Source organism: Cydia splendana, chromosome 18, assembly GCF_910591565.1.
Source record: "Cydia splendana chromosome 18, ilCydSple1.2, whole genome shotgun sequence".
Classification (NCBI taxonomy): Eukaryota; Metazoa; Arthropoda; class Insecta; order Lepidoptera; family Tortricidae; genus Cydia; species Cydia splendana.
In genome coordinates, this window is record NC_085977.1 from 4,237,539 (window position 1) to 4,255,326 (window position 17,788).

Below are 17,788 nucleotides of genomic sequence, written 5' to 3' on the forward strand. Positions count from 1 at the left end.
TTATTATTTATGTGTGATCAACAGGGTAAAGACCGGTAGTGATCACCGAATCGTAAGAGGCACACTGAATATCAATATTAAACTTGAAAAGTCCAGCCTGATGAAGTCTACGCTCCGACCTACTCGAGCCCATGTTCAAAACCCCGAAAGCTTTCAACTCGAGCTCTCTAACCGCTTTGCTTGCCTAGAGAACTTGGCTTCAGTGGACGAAATCAACGACGGGCTAGTGGAAACTGTCCACACAGTAGGGTCTAAGTTTTTTAGACCCCGCCGTAAAGATAGACCTCAGAAATTGACCGAGCAAACCTTAAACCTCATGGCTGAACGACGCTCGCTACAGTTGCAGTCTCCCGATGACGCGGAGTCATATAGGCAGCTCAATAGACGTATATCTAAGTCCTTGCGACATGATCTGCGTCTCTTTAATACTAACCGTATTAAAGAGACTATTGAGCGAAACCAAGGCTCCAAAGTGTTCGCAAAGGACAAAGCAACGCAAGCAAAGCAAGGGTCTATTGGGCAAAGCCAGCTGACAAAGCTGAAACGGGAAGATGGCAGCATAGCGTCGAGCAAAGCGGAGGTTTTAGGTGAGATCGAGAGGTTCTATGGACAGTTATACACTTCGATCGCAAAGCCCGTTGACAGCTTGGTAGGAGATCCAAGAGCCAAGCTGTCCCGACATTATACCGAAGATATCCCGGACATCAGTCTGTACGAGATTAGGATGGCCCTGAAGCAGCTTAAGAACAACAAGGCGCCGGGCAAAGACGAAATCACTTCAGAGCTTCTGAGAGCGGGTGGAACACCGGTACTTAAAGTCCTCCAGAAGCTCTTTAATTCCGCCTTGTCCGAGGGCATAACGCCTGAAACATGGAATAGAGGCGAGGTGGTGCTGTTCTTCAAAAAAGGTGATAACAACCTATTGAAGAACTACTGACCCATCACGCTTCTGAGCCATGTCTATAAGCTGTTTTCAAGGGTCATCACGAACCGTCTCGAACACAGACTTGATGACTTCCAGCCTCCCGAACAAGCCGGTTTCCGAAAAGGCTATAGTACCATAGACCACATCCATACGCTGCGGCAAGTTATACAGAAGACCGAAGAGTATAACTTGCCATTATGCTTAGCGTTTGTGGACTATGAGAAAGCCTTCGATTCGGTGGAAACATGGGCGGTGCTTGACTCTCTTCAGCGATGCCATATTGACTATCGGTACATCGAAGTGTTGAAGTGTTTGTATAATAACGCCACCATGTCGGTCCGAGTACAGGAGCAGAGCACGAGGGCGATTCCATTGCGAAGAGGCGTAAGGCAGGGAGACGTTATCTCTCCGAAACTGTTTACTGCCGTAATGGAAGACGCCTTCAAGCTCCTGGAATGGGAAGGACTTGGCATCAACATCAACGGCGAATACATCACTCATCTTCGGTTTGCCGACGATATCGTAGTCATGGCAAAGTCGATGGAGGAACTCAGCATGATGCTCGATGACCTCAACCGAGTTTCACAACGGGTGGACTTGAAAATAAACATGGACAAGACGAAACTTATGTCAAATGCCAATGTTGTGCCCATCCCAGTCTCTGTTGGGAACTCGGTACTCGAAGTTGTTGACTCGTACATCTACCTAGGACAAGTAGTCCAATTAGGTAGGTCCAACTTCGAGAAAGAGGTCAACCGCCGAATCCAACTCGGTTGGGCAGCGTTCGGGAAACTACGTAATGTCTTTTCGTCCGACATACCTCAGTGCCTCAAGACGAAAGTCTTTAATCAATGTGTGTTACCAGTGATGACTTACGGCTCCGAAACGTGGTCTTTCACTATCGGCCTCATCTCAAAACTCAAAGTCGCTCAACGAGCTATGGAGAGGGCTATGCTCGGAGTTTCTCTACGTGATCGAATCAGAAATGAGGAGATCCGTAGACGAACTAAAGTCACCGACATAGCCCACCGGATTAGCAAGCTGAAGTGGCAATGGGCAGGCCACATTGCACGCAGAGAAGATGGCCGATGGGGTCGAAATGTGCTCGAGTAGAGACCACGGACTAGCAAGCGCAGCGTAGGACGTCCACCCACAAGATGGACAGACGATCTTGTTAAGGTCGCCGGAAGACGCTGGATGCGGGTCGCTTCCAACCGGCACGTATGGAGGTCCAAGGGGGAGGCCTATGTTCAGCAGTGGACGTCTTATGGCTGAGATGATGATGATGATGATGATTTATGTGTAAGATTTGTTTTTGCTATGAGTCATACTTTTCAAATTATTAACGAAAAAATAAAAACAAGGAACCTTAGAATTTATTATAATTAACTTTCCCTCTTTATTATCTTTTTAAATATTGATCCCTGCTAAAAATGTACTGAATCTTTTTTATTGAAAATTTTGTGTAGATTATTAGTTCATTTTTTTTAAATTGGCCACCGTTTACGAGTTATTTACGAAAAACTAAAAAAAGGGACCTTAATATCACATATCTCACTTCCAGTCAAGAATTCGATCAAGCAACCGGCAAATTCGGATTCAGCGGGGTCTAATTAGGTTAAAAAACCCGGTTGCCAAAAAGTAATATGTTTTGCCAGTAGAAATCGATTTTTACAAAAATGTGACCAGTCTAAATTATTCAATTTAATTAATTTTATAGCCTTTTAAAATATGTTTACACAATTTATCAATCGTGACTGAATTCCGGATTGGTTAGATGGGTGTGTGCCTTTGCTGCCCAACTTGTTATAAAATGACAATATGACGGACGAATGTCTGAAATGTCACCGTATTTAAGAATTATTTTGCTTTTCTTCGTAAGTATGTTGAAAAACATTGTGTGTATAACATATTTGCATATTTATACTGTGATTACCCATTTTATGAAACGTCCGCTAAACTAGCACAGGTCCGACGCTGACAGTGGTCACGGGCGTACTGGCGTGAGGAATAGGCGCAAGGTATTGCCGCGTAGGGTGTAATTTAGTAGGCAAAATGTTGAATTCAACAAATGATGAATGAAAAAATTAACGTATCGATAAAAGACCAAGCAATAATGAAGATTTACTTAAAAGCTATCGACTGAAGTAAGTTTCATATACATTTTCGTCCTAGTACTTCTAACATAAGGAAATAAAGACAGTGTTAGGCATGTTTTCAACTTAAGATTCTATCGAGAAAATAATGAGCCGTCGTGTTTCTGACAAGCAATAACGTAGTTCAGGGACTGAAGTTATACATACTAGAAAATAATGCATGAAATCCTTGTAAACGTCTGTAAATATGGTGACAAAAAAGTGCATTTTACTACACACCGCGCCTTAATGTAGACAATTTGATGTAGATTACTTATGTGTCAGAACATTTATTGCTACAAGTCACCGTATACGAGTTATTTATAAAAAAACTACAAAGGGACCTTAAACCCGATGACTGATCAGTTCATCAGCGTCACATAACATAAATTGACCTCCGCATTGGATAGACAGCAACATTGAATGTTCCAGTAATCAAAGAAACTTAATTGCTAAATTGGAAATCAAAATAACTAAAATGGGCCAGAATCACCAATTTTAAACTACTACGATTAGTGCTCATCGATGTTAGTGTCGTAAGCGCCATCGACAATAAGGTCCCTTTTCATAGATAATACCACATATTACAACATACATCTTAAAGCACATTAAATTTGGTGGAAACTTGTTACACGATTTAGAACCCTATGTCCAAGGAACAAGGTCACAACTTGTTTGAATCTTACCTTGATACTGTGCCGGCATGAGATGCTTCTCGACGTATCCGGACATGTCCAGCCGCATGGGGAACGAGAAGTGAGTGTTGACTTTCTCTTTGAGCATGGTCAACATGTTGAACGTGTACCGCATCGTGTTGAAGCAGAGGATGCGGGGGAGTTTCTTGAAGCAGGCCCTGTAACAAGTCATGCAATGTTAGAATATTAAGCTTTAATTAGACACAAAAGAGAGACGGGAATGAATTAAAGCATCCTTGGCGTTCAATAATCGTGCCGATTCTATACAGGAGAAAAAACAAAGAGGGTCAAAGGTAATGTCCAGTATTTATGTTGTACTTTGGCGAAAAAAGGGTGTGAAAACGCCTGACGCATAAGTGTCGCGCGGGTTCGTTCACGGTCGCCCTTTGTTCAATGTTTAGTCAATAAAGTAAGGTCGACGAAATATAAAGTGAGCCGATCTCTTGAACAAGTTTGAACAAGATAGGCTCACTTTATATATCGTCAACCCTACCACTGGCCAGAACACATGATTTCAATGGCCTAGGGCCCCTAATTTTACAAATTGTAACACTAAAGACGGACCGTTTCTCAGCTCGCACTTTAGCCGCGCACTGCGAGCACGTGTAGCAGTTGTCTCCCTCTAGCGTGTCCTTGACCGTGACCTCGTCGAGGCTCTGGTGCAGGTTGCGCATGTCGGCTACTTGGCAACGCACTGTGTAGAACTCTTCTAGAGTCCGGGACACGTGGGGACAGTCCTGCAAAAAAATAAGAAGTTTAAATAAGGATAAAACACTTTGTAGTTTGGAGCGTATCAATGGTCAGACGAAAACTTATTAGGGTAATTCGCCAATAACTGGCCACCTGTTAGTCACTGGCCACCCTAAACTAAAAATGAATTCTATTCACCTATAAACAGAATTCATTTTAGTATAAGGTTTCAATAACTGGCAAGCCTTTAATAACTAGCCAGCCTTATACTAAAATGAATTCTGTTTATAGGTGAATAGAATAGATGAATAGCAGGTTCAAACCCCGGCTCGTACCAATGAGTTTTTCGGAACTTATGTACGAAATATCATTTGATATTTGCCAGTCGCTTTTCGGTGAAGGAAAACATCGTGAGGAAACCGGACTAATCCCAATAAGGCCTAGTTTCCCCTCTGGGTTGGAAGGTCAGATGGCAGTCGCTTTCGTAAAAACTAGCCCAACTAGTCAAGCGGACCCCAGGCTCCGATGAGCCGTGGCAAAATGCCGGGATAACGCGAGGAAGAAGAAGGTGGCCAGTTACTGACTAATTACCCTAAATAAAAAACGTTTCGTTTTACTGACGGTAAAAAAAACTACTTCTTTGACATACCATATTTTAAGTTATTACACTTATTACTTTCAAAATTCAGGAATACTTTATTGAGAACGGAAATGACAATTCTTTATCTTTGAGCGAGGAACCAGCCAGCTTTACGATCGCAGGTGACGTCTGGTGTAATTCTGGATAATTACTTTAATAGCGAATTCTGAAACAACCAACATAAAACAACTATATCTTGCAAACATCACAGTAACTCACCAAAGAAACAACATTATTGCTCAGCACGCCGCAGAACAGCGTCTTCACAAGCTTCTTCAGCTCCGGCGTCATCTCCTCCAGCTTGGAGACGAGGTCGATGAAGAACTCCGCCATGTCCTTCTGTTCCCCGGTGTTCAGAGGCTGGTGGTCCATCTGGTACACCTTGCAGAAGCTGCGAGGGTTGTAGGCTTTTCGTTCACTTTCCTGTTAAAGAAAACACAAAATATCGTGAAGATAATGACAATCTATTGTTTTAGTGTATAAGGGAGAAGTAGACGTGGGAGTTGGAAGGGGTAGACCTCGGCGGACTCTCTCTGATCAGATCGGGGAAATCCTGAAGAAAGGCCAGGTCAAGAGCACCCTAAACCGGCGAGCGTGTATGAGGAATGTTATGGAAGTGTAGGAAGCGAGGTATGTCAGGATCGTGCTTACCCCTCCGGGAAATAAGCGTGATTATATGTATGTATGGTCAAGCAATTACTAATTACCATAAGGTAAGCGAACATCCTCTGCATCTCATGCAGCGTGGCGCCGTGCCGGCTATGCACGGGGTCGGCGCGTAGCACGGCGGCCCTCGCCTGCGGCATCATGTACAGGTGCTGCATGCACGACGCCATGTAGCAAGTGGCCCCGAGGTTCGTGAGGCCGACGTAGCCGCATTCCGAGCGGGACTCTTCCGCCGGCCAGTAGTCCCAGGGATATGAGGATTGTGGACCTGAAAAATGATCTTAAATATAACAACATGTATGTCGGGAAACTCCCTCATATTGAGCTTTGTGTCAATGAAAAGTCTTTTTTTCTATGAACCGCTACTTAAATTAGTTTTGACCTAAACGACCTGACACCGATAGGTTTAAACAGGTATCAACATATTCGAATGGCGATGTGACGATTGCCAATTCTGCAACAAGCTTTCTACTTGCACAAGGCATTGATGTCGTCCAGAAATCATGTGATCGTTTAGAGGGGGGGTGGGGGTAAGAAAAATATCACGAACGATCACGATGGGGGAGGGGGGTCAGAGATGATATCACGTGTAATTTTTTTTTCAAAGCGGGGAGACAAAAACATTTCTGGACGACCCAATTTCTACAAATTACCGGGAGAGAAAGGATACAAAATGCATTTTATAGAGCAGGATTCTCCAAACTACGAACCGCGGTCTGAATTATGGCTTTGAGCCCTTGCTTGCGAGAGCCGAAGGCGTGGCCCTGGCCCTCAGTCAAAAAAGTTTAGAGATCACTGCTTAAGATGAATGTTTTGTGTAAGAAGTAACTCACCTGGTTTATGATGCTCCATCAACTTGTTATGCAGCACCATGTAGTTGTCGGGCGCGCCGCGGACCAACTCCACCAGGAGATCATAGGCCGCGGACCGTGACTTTTGAGACTTGCACTTCGGCAGGTTGCGGTGCTCCGGGTTGGGCACGTCGAACAGAAACGAGAACACCTACACACACAATTTTGTGTTAACAATTGGGATGTTGAATTCAACCTAAAGTAATAATAACTTAAATAATCTATAATAAGCCCCCTACCCCTTCATACGCAAAAGTGCCCGTTAAGTTCGCCACGTTGTCACGTTGGAGAACCTTTTCATCGGGAACGACCTGATGCAGGCGTGGCTCACTCCGCGATTTCGTCGCATCGCTACAAGTACATGCGGCCCACACCAATTTTGGTGTCTAGCAGTAGTAGTTGCCGCGCACCACTACGGAACGGACGCCTGCTCGCGCTTGCGGTCATATCTGTCGTAATAAAACGTTATTAGAGAGGGAACCTTCTGTACCTACTACTATTATTTATTCTGTGCCTGAAGCGATGATAATGATCGCTTTCCCATAATTGACTATAAAGACCGTCGTCTGCGAGCGCGGCTCGATTCTCTTCTCATATCATTTGGCAAGCTTCTGGATGATAAATAGAATGTCTAATAGTATGCTCTCACCATTTCTAACGTCCTAGTACCCTGCTCCGAAGTCTTAAACCTTAATGGATGTTTGAGCAAGTGTGTCAATAAACTTAGTTGTCCATAGAGACCGTCGTCGGGCGTACACGGCTCTGTCCGCTTCTCTATGATTTCCCGTTTCTCGAGGGACGAGCGGATTTGCTCGCACAACTCGTTTAAGTCCGGGGCGCCGCTGTCTTCGGATGTTGCGCCTTCTGCAAAGATATTGTTAGGATTAGCGATTGGACGGTATGACATGTCTGCATATAGGGTATAAGAACACTTACTGCATGTAATAAAAAAATACTTTTTTGAATATTATGAACTTTAATAGCTATCAATAGAGTCGAATATCATATCCGTCATGACATTGTAGGCGGACCGCATAATGCGGTAAAGGGGTAAGTTAAGGCATACCTACAATACATTTTAGGTATTAAAAAATCAACTACAGAAAATTGAGTCCGTCTATGCAGTCTACACAGATCTGGCAGTAATATTACATACGTATTGTATACGAGCTCCATACTTGACTTAGACTTGGGAATTTTTATCAGTCGAATTCAATTAGGGTAATTGGCTAGTAACTGGCCACCCTAAACTAAAAATGGATTCTATTCACCTATAAACAGACTTCATTTTAATATAAGGTTTCAATAATTGGCCAGCATTCAATAAGTAGCCACCTAATTCTAAAATGATTTCTATTTATAGGTGAAAAGAATTCATTTCTAATTTAGGGTGGCCAGTTACTAACAGGTGGCCAGTTACTGGGGAATTACTCTACACGCTTGAGAAAATAACTCATATTCTGTTGAGTTCTTTCCTTAACCCTTTGAACGCCACGCCTATCATGTGCGAGGCGTCATTGACAACCTTGTCGGAATACATCAATGCTGAGCCGCTCGCGTCATTTGACGTCTGCCGGTAAAAGTGTTAATAAGATAGGTAACACAAAGTACAGTTTGTATACAAACCTTTGAAGAAGTCCTCAGGAAGCCCGTCAATCAACCTGCACACCAGCCAGAAGTAGTCTCGACACGCGGGCCCATACGGCTCCTTGCCTTCTTCTGTGTGATGATGAACCTACGACAAGTAACAACATGCTTGTAGAATACTTTACATAATGATAAAAGGCGAAGGCTTAGTAGGTAACATGAAATAAGTAGAATTTACATGTGTTGTCTCGTTTTTTACAAAAAAAAAACAACGGGTTGCACTCCGGGAGTGCCGGCAGAAGTGAAAACTCAATGACATTGTAAGTTTTTCGATCAGGTCACGTGTCTGTCTTACGTCTTACGAATCTTACGGTCACGTGACCTGTCGCGAGTTTAACATTTTTTCCCCATCACAAAAGGTGTACAGCGCCGCTAAAGAAGTTTTCACTTCAAAAAGCGATGATAATTTCCTTTCGCAAACATTCTGGCTGTGAAATGTGTCCCTTGACGACGTTTTCTCAAAACAACACGGTATGAGGTTTCTTAAAAACACAGGTAAACCATTGCGCTGAAGTGACACCGCTGGAATTTCATTTCAAACGTCTTTAAGGGTTACCACCCTTCCACCTATCCAATTTCTTTGTTGTCCAATGTGCATTGCGTCTCACATTTTGCTTAATGAGACAGGTAGACGCAATGACATTGAACAAAGTAATGGGACAGGTGGAATGCCACCCTAAGCTACGGAGAACGTGATTAGGCTGATTTGCCAGTGAAATTGTTAAATAAAAAACCGGGCAAGTGCGAGTCGGACTCGCGCACGAAGGGTTCCGTACCATAATGCAAAAAAAAAAACGAAAAAAAAAGCACAAAAAAAACGGTCACCCATCCAAGTACTGACCACTCCCGACGTTGCTTAACTTTGGTCAAAAATCACGTTTGTTGTATGGGAGCCCCATTTAAATCTTTATTTTATTGTTTTTAGTATTTGTTGTTATAGCGGCAACCGAAATACATCATCTGTGAAAATTTCAACTGTCTAGCTATCACGGTTCGTGAGATACAGCCTGGTGACAGACAGACGGACGGACGGACGGACGGACGGACGGAAGGACGGACGGACGGACGGCGAAGTCTTAGTAATAGGGTCCCGTTTTACCCTTTGGGTACGGAACCCTAAAAATTATAGTTACGTCGACATGTTGTTGCTGATGCTGGTGGCGCATGTCAGCGGCGCGGGGCAAATGCTCGAGCAGCAGCTGCAGCAGCGGCGCCAGCACCGCCACTTCCCCGCGGGAGCACAGCCGGTAGAGGGCGCCGCCGGCTTCGCGACGAACCTGCACACGATATTGAACTTTAATATAATAGCAATAGGGTTTATCTGGTAAAACGGACTGGGATTGGAATGCGCTATACAATCATCCTGCTATCAGACTTGTGTAGCAGTAATAAGGAGCGTGCATAAACCACAGGCGGGAGCACGGGAGCTACCCATTTATACGCGATAAGTGTTAAGTTTTAGATTTAGACAACTAGGTGTGAGACCCTACAACACCCAAAAAAAGCAGTGAACTGCAAAGGATAGCAACTGCTTTTTGGCATAATGTGTCAAATTGACACTGTCAATGTCAAGTTTTTGATTTAGGCCATAATTAATAGCCACAAGGTAGCAGTCCCTTTAAGATAGCCAATAAATCATTATTTGGTGACATTTTAGCCACATTTTGATTTCAACCTTCCGGTACAGAAATAAAGTAGAAAATAGCTTACCGCTGGGTCGGCGTCGTCGAGCAGCAGGCGCGGCGCGGCGCGGCGCAGCGACCAGGCCAGCGCCGCCGCGTCGCCGCCGCCGCGCGCCCACCACACGCACATGCGCATCGCGTGTTGCACCACCTGGGAAAAATATCTATTATATTACTAGCTCTTGCCCGCGACTTCGTCTACGTCGAGTTAATTGGGGTAACTCATGTTTTATCCAATCTGCTTTCTATCGATTCCCCATACAAACTTGCCCCCTTTTTCACCCCCTTAAAGGATGATTTCAGGGATAAAAACTACCCTATGTCCTTCCCCGGGACTCAAACGATCTCTATATCAAATTTCAACTAAATCAGTTCAGCGGCTTGTGTGAAGAGGTAACAGACAGACACCTGTAACATCAATAAGATCGGCCTGTAACATCAAACTTCCGCATTTATAATATTAGTATGGCTTTTACACAAATTGACCTAGTCTCGTAGTAAAGTGGCAGTCATACTGTATAAATACGTGGCTAAAATTTGCAAATAAATACCCACAAACATTTAGTATAAATTTAATGCAGTAGGTATGTAATAAGTAAAACATCTGCACGCTTACAGTCAGATGCAGAGACATCTGAGAGAGTTTGACTCCCTCGGTATGAATATGCCGATAAATATACTACCGTAAAACGGGGTGAAAAGACACGATTTTCAACTTCAAGGACGATTTTCGCCAATATTCCAAATGGTAAAAGTAATAATTTTGATATCATTTTTTGAGTCTTGGTTAGTTCTTCAATTTTGCATTTGTGAAATAAATTTTTACCAACCCAATTCAGAGAAAATCAAAGACAAACTACCTGTTTTCTCCATATCCTTAAAACGGGGTCGATAGACACAAGAAAGTGGTGAATAGAAATATTAAGTTTTAGTTGTCATAGGCATCGAATTTGGTCATTATTATGTGGATACTCTATTGGCAAATGGTATATATATCTGTTAAACAGCTATTTGACACAAAATTATTTTTTCGTCTCTTTTAACCCCCAAGGCGTGTCTTTACACCCCTTTGTTGCATCTAATCACCCCCTATGGCGTAACTGTTCACCCCATATGCGTGTCCACTGACCCCTTTATCATGTAAATTTGCTTGTTATTGGTTTTTTGCAAAAAAAAATGCTTTATCATAGATAAATTTAGTGATATTATTTATTATTTAGGTACTACAGATACTAAATTACCAGGTTAGCTAACTTTTACTTAGTTAATGTCAAAACATTTACCGCTAGAACAAAGTTCAGACAGGCTTCATTTCTTAACTCGGCGAGACCTTACTTTAGAGTCAAAAAAATCTAACTTTTAGGCAGTTTGATTAAGTTCTTTTGGTATCAATGTCGAGAATAAACAGTCTACTATATACGGATTCCAAAAAATCTAATTTTAGAGATGTACGTTTTTAAATATAACAACTTGAAAGAAAAAGTTGAAAATTTCTCTATTCACCACGCGATTTCTGTTGACCCCGTTTTACTACTACTAAATATGTGTGAGTATGCCTTGATGTCCATGACTGTCGTCGTTGACGTCATCTCTTTGTAATTTTTCATTAGCTTGCATACTGGCGACAATGCACTATATCATGCATTAAGAAAGTCAAAATTACCTGCGCTCGACCCCAGAACCCCGTTTTGTAGGTGGTCGGTTCTTTTGACGTCGCCGCTTCGCACAGTATTGATATCAGTCTTTCTGTAGTCTCCTCCACGCTCATTAATGATAATAATGACTGAAACATACAAAATTATTATTCTACAATTTAATACATAAGCCATAGTAAATATGAGAAAGTAGAAACATTCAATATTAGTTGGGTAAATGATTTAGATTTAGAAACTAAAAACAGTAACCCTTTCCCAGACAGTACGATTTATCAACCCCATACGCGCCTATAGAATTTCAACTTTAGTATTCGGATTTAAGGTTCAAATTAGATTGCACTTTGGGGAAATGCAACTTGTCTTCAAATTAATCATCATAGCTGGATTAATTTGGTCGAATATATTTGTATTTTTTGGGAAAAGCTTATAGATGGGTAAGGCCTGAAAAAGGGTAAAAGCCAAAAAGAATCTCTTGCGCTATTAAGTACAACAATCGAGAGAAAAAGCGATACTACAATTTATGTGAGAGAATAACACACTTATTTACACAGAATCACCTGCTAGGCTAATTATTCTAAGAAATGGTATATAAAATCATACCGGATGCAACTTAGGTGTCTGCGATGGATCTGAAGAAGGCAGCGTTCCAATCCGACATAGCAACTGCAACAACAACGCCAAGCAATCCTGCCTCCATTCACTGTCATCACTCCTTTGTAACACACCTAAAAACATATCACACATCAATGAGAATCGAACTTTAAACGCCTAAGATTTAGGTACAGAATTGTCTGAAACTGACAAGCACGACTCACCAGACATCATAATGTCATATAACAATCTCAGCCCGCCTTTCTTAATGAACAAATCATTCCAATTTTCCACATTAACTTTTTCTTCTTCAGTCTTTTCGCTTCCAGAAGGTTCCTTCGTAGGTGGTCCATTATTATTTGAGCTCAGCTTATCAATAATGTGTAGAGAGTACATGAGTTTCTGTGGACTGTTGGGGTCAAGTAATTCTGGTAGTTTGCTTTCTATCGGGTTCTGGAAGGCTTCTAGTAGGGTCGGGTTTAGTGGTACCGCTTGGAGTATGTCCCAGACCCGCCGGGATAGGAGTTGAGCTTTCGTGTGGGCCACTGAATCCTAAAAATAATGGTAAATAAGATAAGTTAATATTCAATCGACCTTCAATGACCTTTACATCAATTGATCATATAAATGCCACAGACGCTTACGACATTAAAGTGAGGTGGGCAGAAGCCGATAGGTAATTTTTAACCGAGTGAACTTTATATTGTCGTATAGCCATGTAGCTAGACGGTATACAGCAATTTCACAAATTTAAACTCATCAACCGTTTAAAGTCGTTATTTTAAACGTCAAACTTCTATGAAATTATGACGTATTAAATAACAATTGCACTGCGTATGCTATCAAAATCGCTGCAGACTTTTCTTGGTCTAGTCCTAGTAATAGGTCTGTTACATCCTACCGGCCTTATTATGTTAGCATTTGTATTCGAGAAAAAATACAATAATATTTGAAATATATCTCGTAACTGCGATTGGTTAAGCGTAGATACCAAAGAAAATATATAGTCAATCTTATCCCGCTGAAATAAGGTTGAGAATAGATCAGTTAACTACTTAAGTCTATACTAACCCCGGTAGCGCCCGTCTCTCGCATGCGTCCCAGCGCCTGCATCAGCGTGAACAGATGGTTGAAGTAGGCGGGGTCCAGTAGTAACAGAGTGGGTAGCCGAGTGCGGGCCGGCGCGGGCTGCGCCGACGGCCATTCAGCCCAGGCAGAGCGTGCGCCTACTCCCACTGTTCTAAATAAATCTGTTTCTAAACTTGTCTATGTACTAACCCCGGTAGCGCCCGGCTCTCGCATGCGTCCCAGCGCTTGCATCAGCGTGAACAGATGGTTGAAGTAGGCGGGGTCCAGTAGTAACAGAGTGGGTAGCCGAGTGCGGGCCGGCGCGGGCTGCGCCGACGGCCATTCAGCCCAGGCAGAGCGTGCGCCTACTCCCACTGTTCTAAATAAATCTGTTTCTAAACTTGTCTATGTACTAACCCCGGTAGCGCCCGGCTCTCGCATGCGTCCCAGCGCTTGCATCAGCGTGAACAGATGGTTGAAGTAGGCGGGGTCCAGTAGTAACAGAGTGGGTAGCCGAGTGCGGGCCGGCGCGGGCTGCGCCGACGGCCATTCAGCCCAGGCAGAGCGTGCGCCTACTCCCACTGTTCTAAATAAATCTGTTTCTAAACTTGTCTCTGTACTAACCCCGGTAGCGCCCGGCTCTCGCATGCGTCCCAGCGCTTGCATCAGCGTGAACAGATGGTTGAAGTAGGCGGGGTCCAGTAGTAACAGAGTGGGTAGCCGAGTGCGGGCCGGCGCGGGCTGCGCCGACGGCCATTCAGCCCAGGCAGAGCGTGCGCCTACTCCCACTGTTCTAAATAAATCTGTTTCTAAACTTGTCTATGTACTAACCCCGGTAGCGCCCGGCTCTCGCATGCGTCCCAGCGCTTGCATCAGCGTGAACAGATGGTTGAAGTAGGCGGGGTCCAGTAGTAACAGAGTGGGTAGCCGAGTGCGGGCCGGCGCGGGCTGCGCCGACGGCCATTCAGCCCAGGCAGAGCGTGCGCCTACTCCCACTGTTCTAAATAAATCTGTTTCTAAACTTGTCTATGTACTAACCCCGGTAGCGCCCGGCTCTCGCATGCGTCCCAGCGCTTGCATCAGCGTGAACAGATGGTTGAAGTAGGCGGGGTCCAGTAGTAACAGAGTGGGTAGCCGAGTGCGGGCCGGCGCGGGCTGCGCCGACGGCTATTCAGCCCAGGCAGAGCGTGCGCCTACTCCCACTGTTCTAAATAAATCTGTTTCTAAACTTGTCTATGTACTAACCCCGGTAGCGCCCGGCTCTCGCATGCGTCCCAGCGCTTGCATCAGCGTGAACAGATGGTTGAAGTAGGCGGGGTCCAGTAGTAACAGAGTGGGTAGCCGAGTGCGGGCCGGCGCGGGCTGCGCCGACGGCTATTCAGCCCAGGCAGAGCGTGCGCCTACTCCCACTGTTCTAAATAAATCTGTTTCTAAACTTGTCTATGTACTAACCCCGGTAGCGCCCGGCTCTCGCATGCGTCCCAGCGCTTGCATCAGCGTGAACAGATGGTTGAAGTAGGCGGGGTCCAGTAGTAACAGAGTGGGTAGCCGAGTGCGGGCCGGCGCGGGCTGCGCCGACGGCCATTCAGCCCAGGCAGAGCGTGCGCCTACTCCCACTGTTCTAAATAAATCTGTTTCTAAACTTGTCTATGTACTAACCCCGGTAGCGCCCGGCTCTCGCATGCGTCCCAGCGCTTGCATCAGCGTGAACAGATGGTTGAAGTAGGCGGGGTCCAGTAGTAACAGAGTGGGTAGCCGAGTGCGGGCCGGCGCGGGCTGCGCCGACGGCTATTCAGCCCAGGCAGAGCGTGCGCCTACTCCCACTGTTCTAAATAAATCTGTTTCTAAACTTGTCTATGTACTAACCCCGGTAGCGCCCGGCTCTCGCATGCGTCCCAGCGCTTGCATCAGCGTGAACAGATGGTTGAAGTAGGCGGGGTCCAGTAGTAACAGAGTGGGTAGCCGAGTGCGGGCCGGCGCGGGCTGCGCCGACGGCCATTCAGCCCAGGCAGAGCGTGCGCCTACTCCCACTGTTCTAAATAAATCTGTTTCTAAACTTGTCTATGTACTAACCCCGGTAGCGCCCGGCTCTCGCATGCGTCCCAGCGCTTGCATCAGCGTGAACAGATGGTTGAAGTAGGCGGGGTCCAGTAGTAACAGAGTGGGTAGCCGAGTGCGGGCCGGCGCGGGCTGCGCCGACGGCCATTCAGCCCAGGCAGAGCGTGCGCCTACTCCCACTGTTCTAAATAAATCTGTTTCTAAACTTGTCTATGTACTAACCCCGGTAGCGCCCGGCTCTCGCATGCGTCCCAGCGCTTGCATCAGCGTGAACAGATGGTTGAAGTAGGCGGGGTCCAGTAGTAACAGAGTGGGTAGCCGAGTGCGGGCCGGCGCGGGCTGCGCCGACGGCTATTCAGCCCAGGCAGAGCGTGCGCCTACTCCCACTGTTCTAAATAAATCTGTTTCTAAACTTGTCTATGTACTAACCCCGGTAGCGCCCGGCTCTCGCATGCGTCCCAGCGCTTGCATCAGCGTGAACAGATGGTTGAAGTAGGCGGGGTCCAGTAGTAACAGAGTGGGTAGCCGAGTGCGGGCCGGCGCGGGCTGCGCCGACGGCTATTCAGCCCAGGCAGAGCGTGCGCCTACTCCCACTGTTCTAAATAAATCTGTTTCTAAACTTGTCTATGTACTAACCCCGGTAGCGCCCGGCTCTCGCATGCGTCCCAGCGCTTGCATCAGCGTGAACAGATGGTTGAAGTAGGCGGGGTCCAGTAGTAACAGAGTGGGTAGCCGAGTGCGGGCCGGCGCGGGCTGCGCCGACGGCCATTCAGCCCAGGCAGAGCGTGCGCCTACTCCCACTGTTCTAAATAAATCTGTTTCTAAACTTGTCTATGTACTAACCCCGGTAGCGCCCGGCTCTCGCATGCGTCCCAGCGCTTGCATCAGCGTGAACAGATGGTTGAAGTAGGCGGGGTCCAGTAGTAACAGAGTGGGTAGCCGAGTGCGGGCCGGCGCGGGCTGCGCCGACGGCTATTCAGCCCAGGCAGAGCGTGCGCCTACTCCCACTGTTCTAAATAAATCTGTTTCTAAACTTGTCTATGTACTAACCCCGGTAGCGCCCGGCTCTCGCATGCGTCCCAGCGCTTGCATCAGCGTGAACAGATGGTTGAAGTAGGCGGGGTCCAGTAGTAACAGAGTGGGTAGCCGAGTGCGGGCCGGCGCGGGCTGCGCCGACGGCTATTCAGCCCAGGCAGAGCGTGCGCCTACTCCCACTGTTCTAAATAAATCCGTTTCTAAACTTGTCTATGTACTAACCCCGTTAGCGCCCGGCTCTCGCATGCGTCCCAGCGCTTGCATCAGCGTGAACAGATGGTTGAAGTAGGCGGGGTCCAGTAGTAACAGAGTGGGTAGCCGAGTGCGGGCCGGCGCGGGCTGCGCCGACGGCTATTCAGCCCAGGCAGAGCGTGCGCCTACTCCCACTGTTCTAAATAAATCTGTTTCTAAACTTGTCTATGTACTAACCCCGGTAGCGCCCGGCTCTCGCATGCGTCCCAGCGCTTGCATCAGCGTGAACAGATGGTTGAAGTAGGCGGGGTCCAGTAGTAACAGTGTAGGTAGCCGAGTGCGGGCCGGCGCGGGCTGCGCCGACGGCCATTCAGCCCAGGCGGAGCGTGCGCCTACTCCCACTGACACGAACACCAGCTGGAAACAGATTACTCGGTCATAAGGCGTGCGGAAATCTGGCAAATAGATCGCGAAAGTACTGCTTGAGCGCCATTTGCGAACTATTATCGAAATGATCGGCTTACGTGTATTCGTAGTGCAGTGCGCGAGCGGTTCGGAAATGTACCTTTAGAAGACTCTTTCTAATCAAAGGAATTGTAAGGAGATCTCCGCTAATTATTAGTTACAAGTTGATATGCAATCGGCCCCTGATCTGGACGTGTCTATATTCGTATACAGTGGATGAATGCTGTCAATACAGAAAGTAGAAGCAGCATTGGCTACTATTTTGTGCATACCACATAATAGAAAAAGACAAAAAGGGAAAAAACGTGAACGGGTAGCATGAAACGGAGAAAGTTGGTGTTCTGTGAATACTAAACTTACAATTTAAGGACTATGAAATTAAAACCTTTAAATTATGATACAAGTTAAAACATAAGAATAAGAAACCATTTATTGCCACACAAAAAACAGACAGGTTACAAAAAAATAATAAAGATAAAAAAAAATGGCATGTGCGGCAAAAGGAACGGGCTCAGCATACGCTGCGTCAGCTATTTCATAACTAATATTAACATAATGGTAACTGACCTGATTGTCCTTAAACCCCATGTCGTAAAGCGTTCTCTCGTCGTAGTCTATCGTCAGCTCCTGCCCCTGTGTGATCATACGTAGCGGACCGTCCGTCGCCAGCGCCGTTACACCCTCCTCGCCTTGAATCTAAATAATAAAAATAGTACTTGTAGCAAACTCAAAGTAAAACTTTTCAAAAATAGACTCAACATATAGCACACGGTCGTAGAGTAGTAGCAACCGT

The 17,788-nt window shown here is 45.7% G+C and overlaps 1 protein-coding gene across 1 annotated transcript in view; it reads right to left on the reverse strand.

The window, feature by feature from the left end:
* Positions 1-17,788, reverse strand: part of LOC134799644 (ubiquitin carboxyl-terminal hydrolase puf) — an 84,163-nt gene that overhangs the window by 45,959 nt on the left and 20,416 nt on the right. The window contains exons 21-49 of the mRNA XM_063772083.1: positions 17,563-17,691; positions 16,768-16,947; positions 16,561-16,677; positions 16,354-16,470; positions 16,147-16,263; positions 15,940-16,056; positions 15,733-15,849; positions 15,526-15,642; positions 15,319-15,435; positions 15,112-15,228; positions 14,905-15,021; positions 14,698-14,814; positions 14,491-14,607; positions 14,284-14,400; positions 14,077-14,193; positions 13,659-13,986; positions 13,249-13,412; positions 12,402-12,729; positions 12,187-12,311; positions 11,595-11,714; positions 9,960-10,082; positions 9,383-9,526; positions 8,229-8,337; positions 7,252-7,466; positions 6,585-6,753; positions 5,793-6,019; positions 5,305-5,508; positions 4,320-4,492; positions 3,747-3,913 (exon numbers count right to left, since the gene is read on the reverse strand). Of these exons, the coding sequence (XP_063628153.1) occupies positions 3,747-3,913; positions 4,320-4,492; positions 5,305-5,508; positions 5,793-6,019; positions 6,585-6,753; positions 7,252-7,466; positions 8,229-8,337; positions 9,383-9,526; positions 9,960-10,082; positions 11,595-11,714; positions 12,187-12,311; positions 12,402-12,729; positions 13,249-13,412; positions 13,659-13,986; positions 14,077-14,193; positions 14,284-14,400; positions 14,491-14,607; positions 14,698-14,814; positions 14,905-15,021; positions 15,112-15,228; positions 15,319-15,435; positions 15,526-15,642; positions 15,733-15,849; positions 15,940-16,056; positions 16,147-16,263; positions 16,354-16,470; positions 16,561-16,677; positions 16,768-16,947; positions 17,563-17,691 (4,426 nt within the window). The remainder of the gene's footprint in view (positions 1-3,746; positions 3,914-4,319; positions 4,493-5,304; positions 5,509-5,792; positions 6,020-6,584; positions 6,754-7,251; positions 7,467-8,228; positions 8,338-9,382; positions 9,527-9,959; positions 10,083-11,594; positions 11,715-12,186; positions 12,312-12,401; positions 12,730-13,248; positions 13,413-13,658; positions 13,987-14,076; positions 14,194-14,283; positions 14,401-14,490; positions 14,608-14,697; positions 14,815-14,904; positions 15,022-15,111; positions 15,229-15,318; positions 15,436-15,525; positions 15,643-15,732; positions 15,850-15,939; positions 16,057-16,146; positions 16,264-16,353; positions 16,471-16,560; positions 16,678-16,767; positions 16,948-17,562; positions 17,692-17,788) is intronic.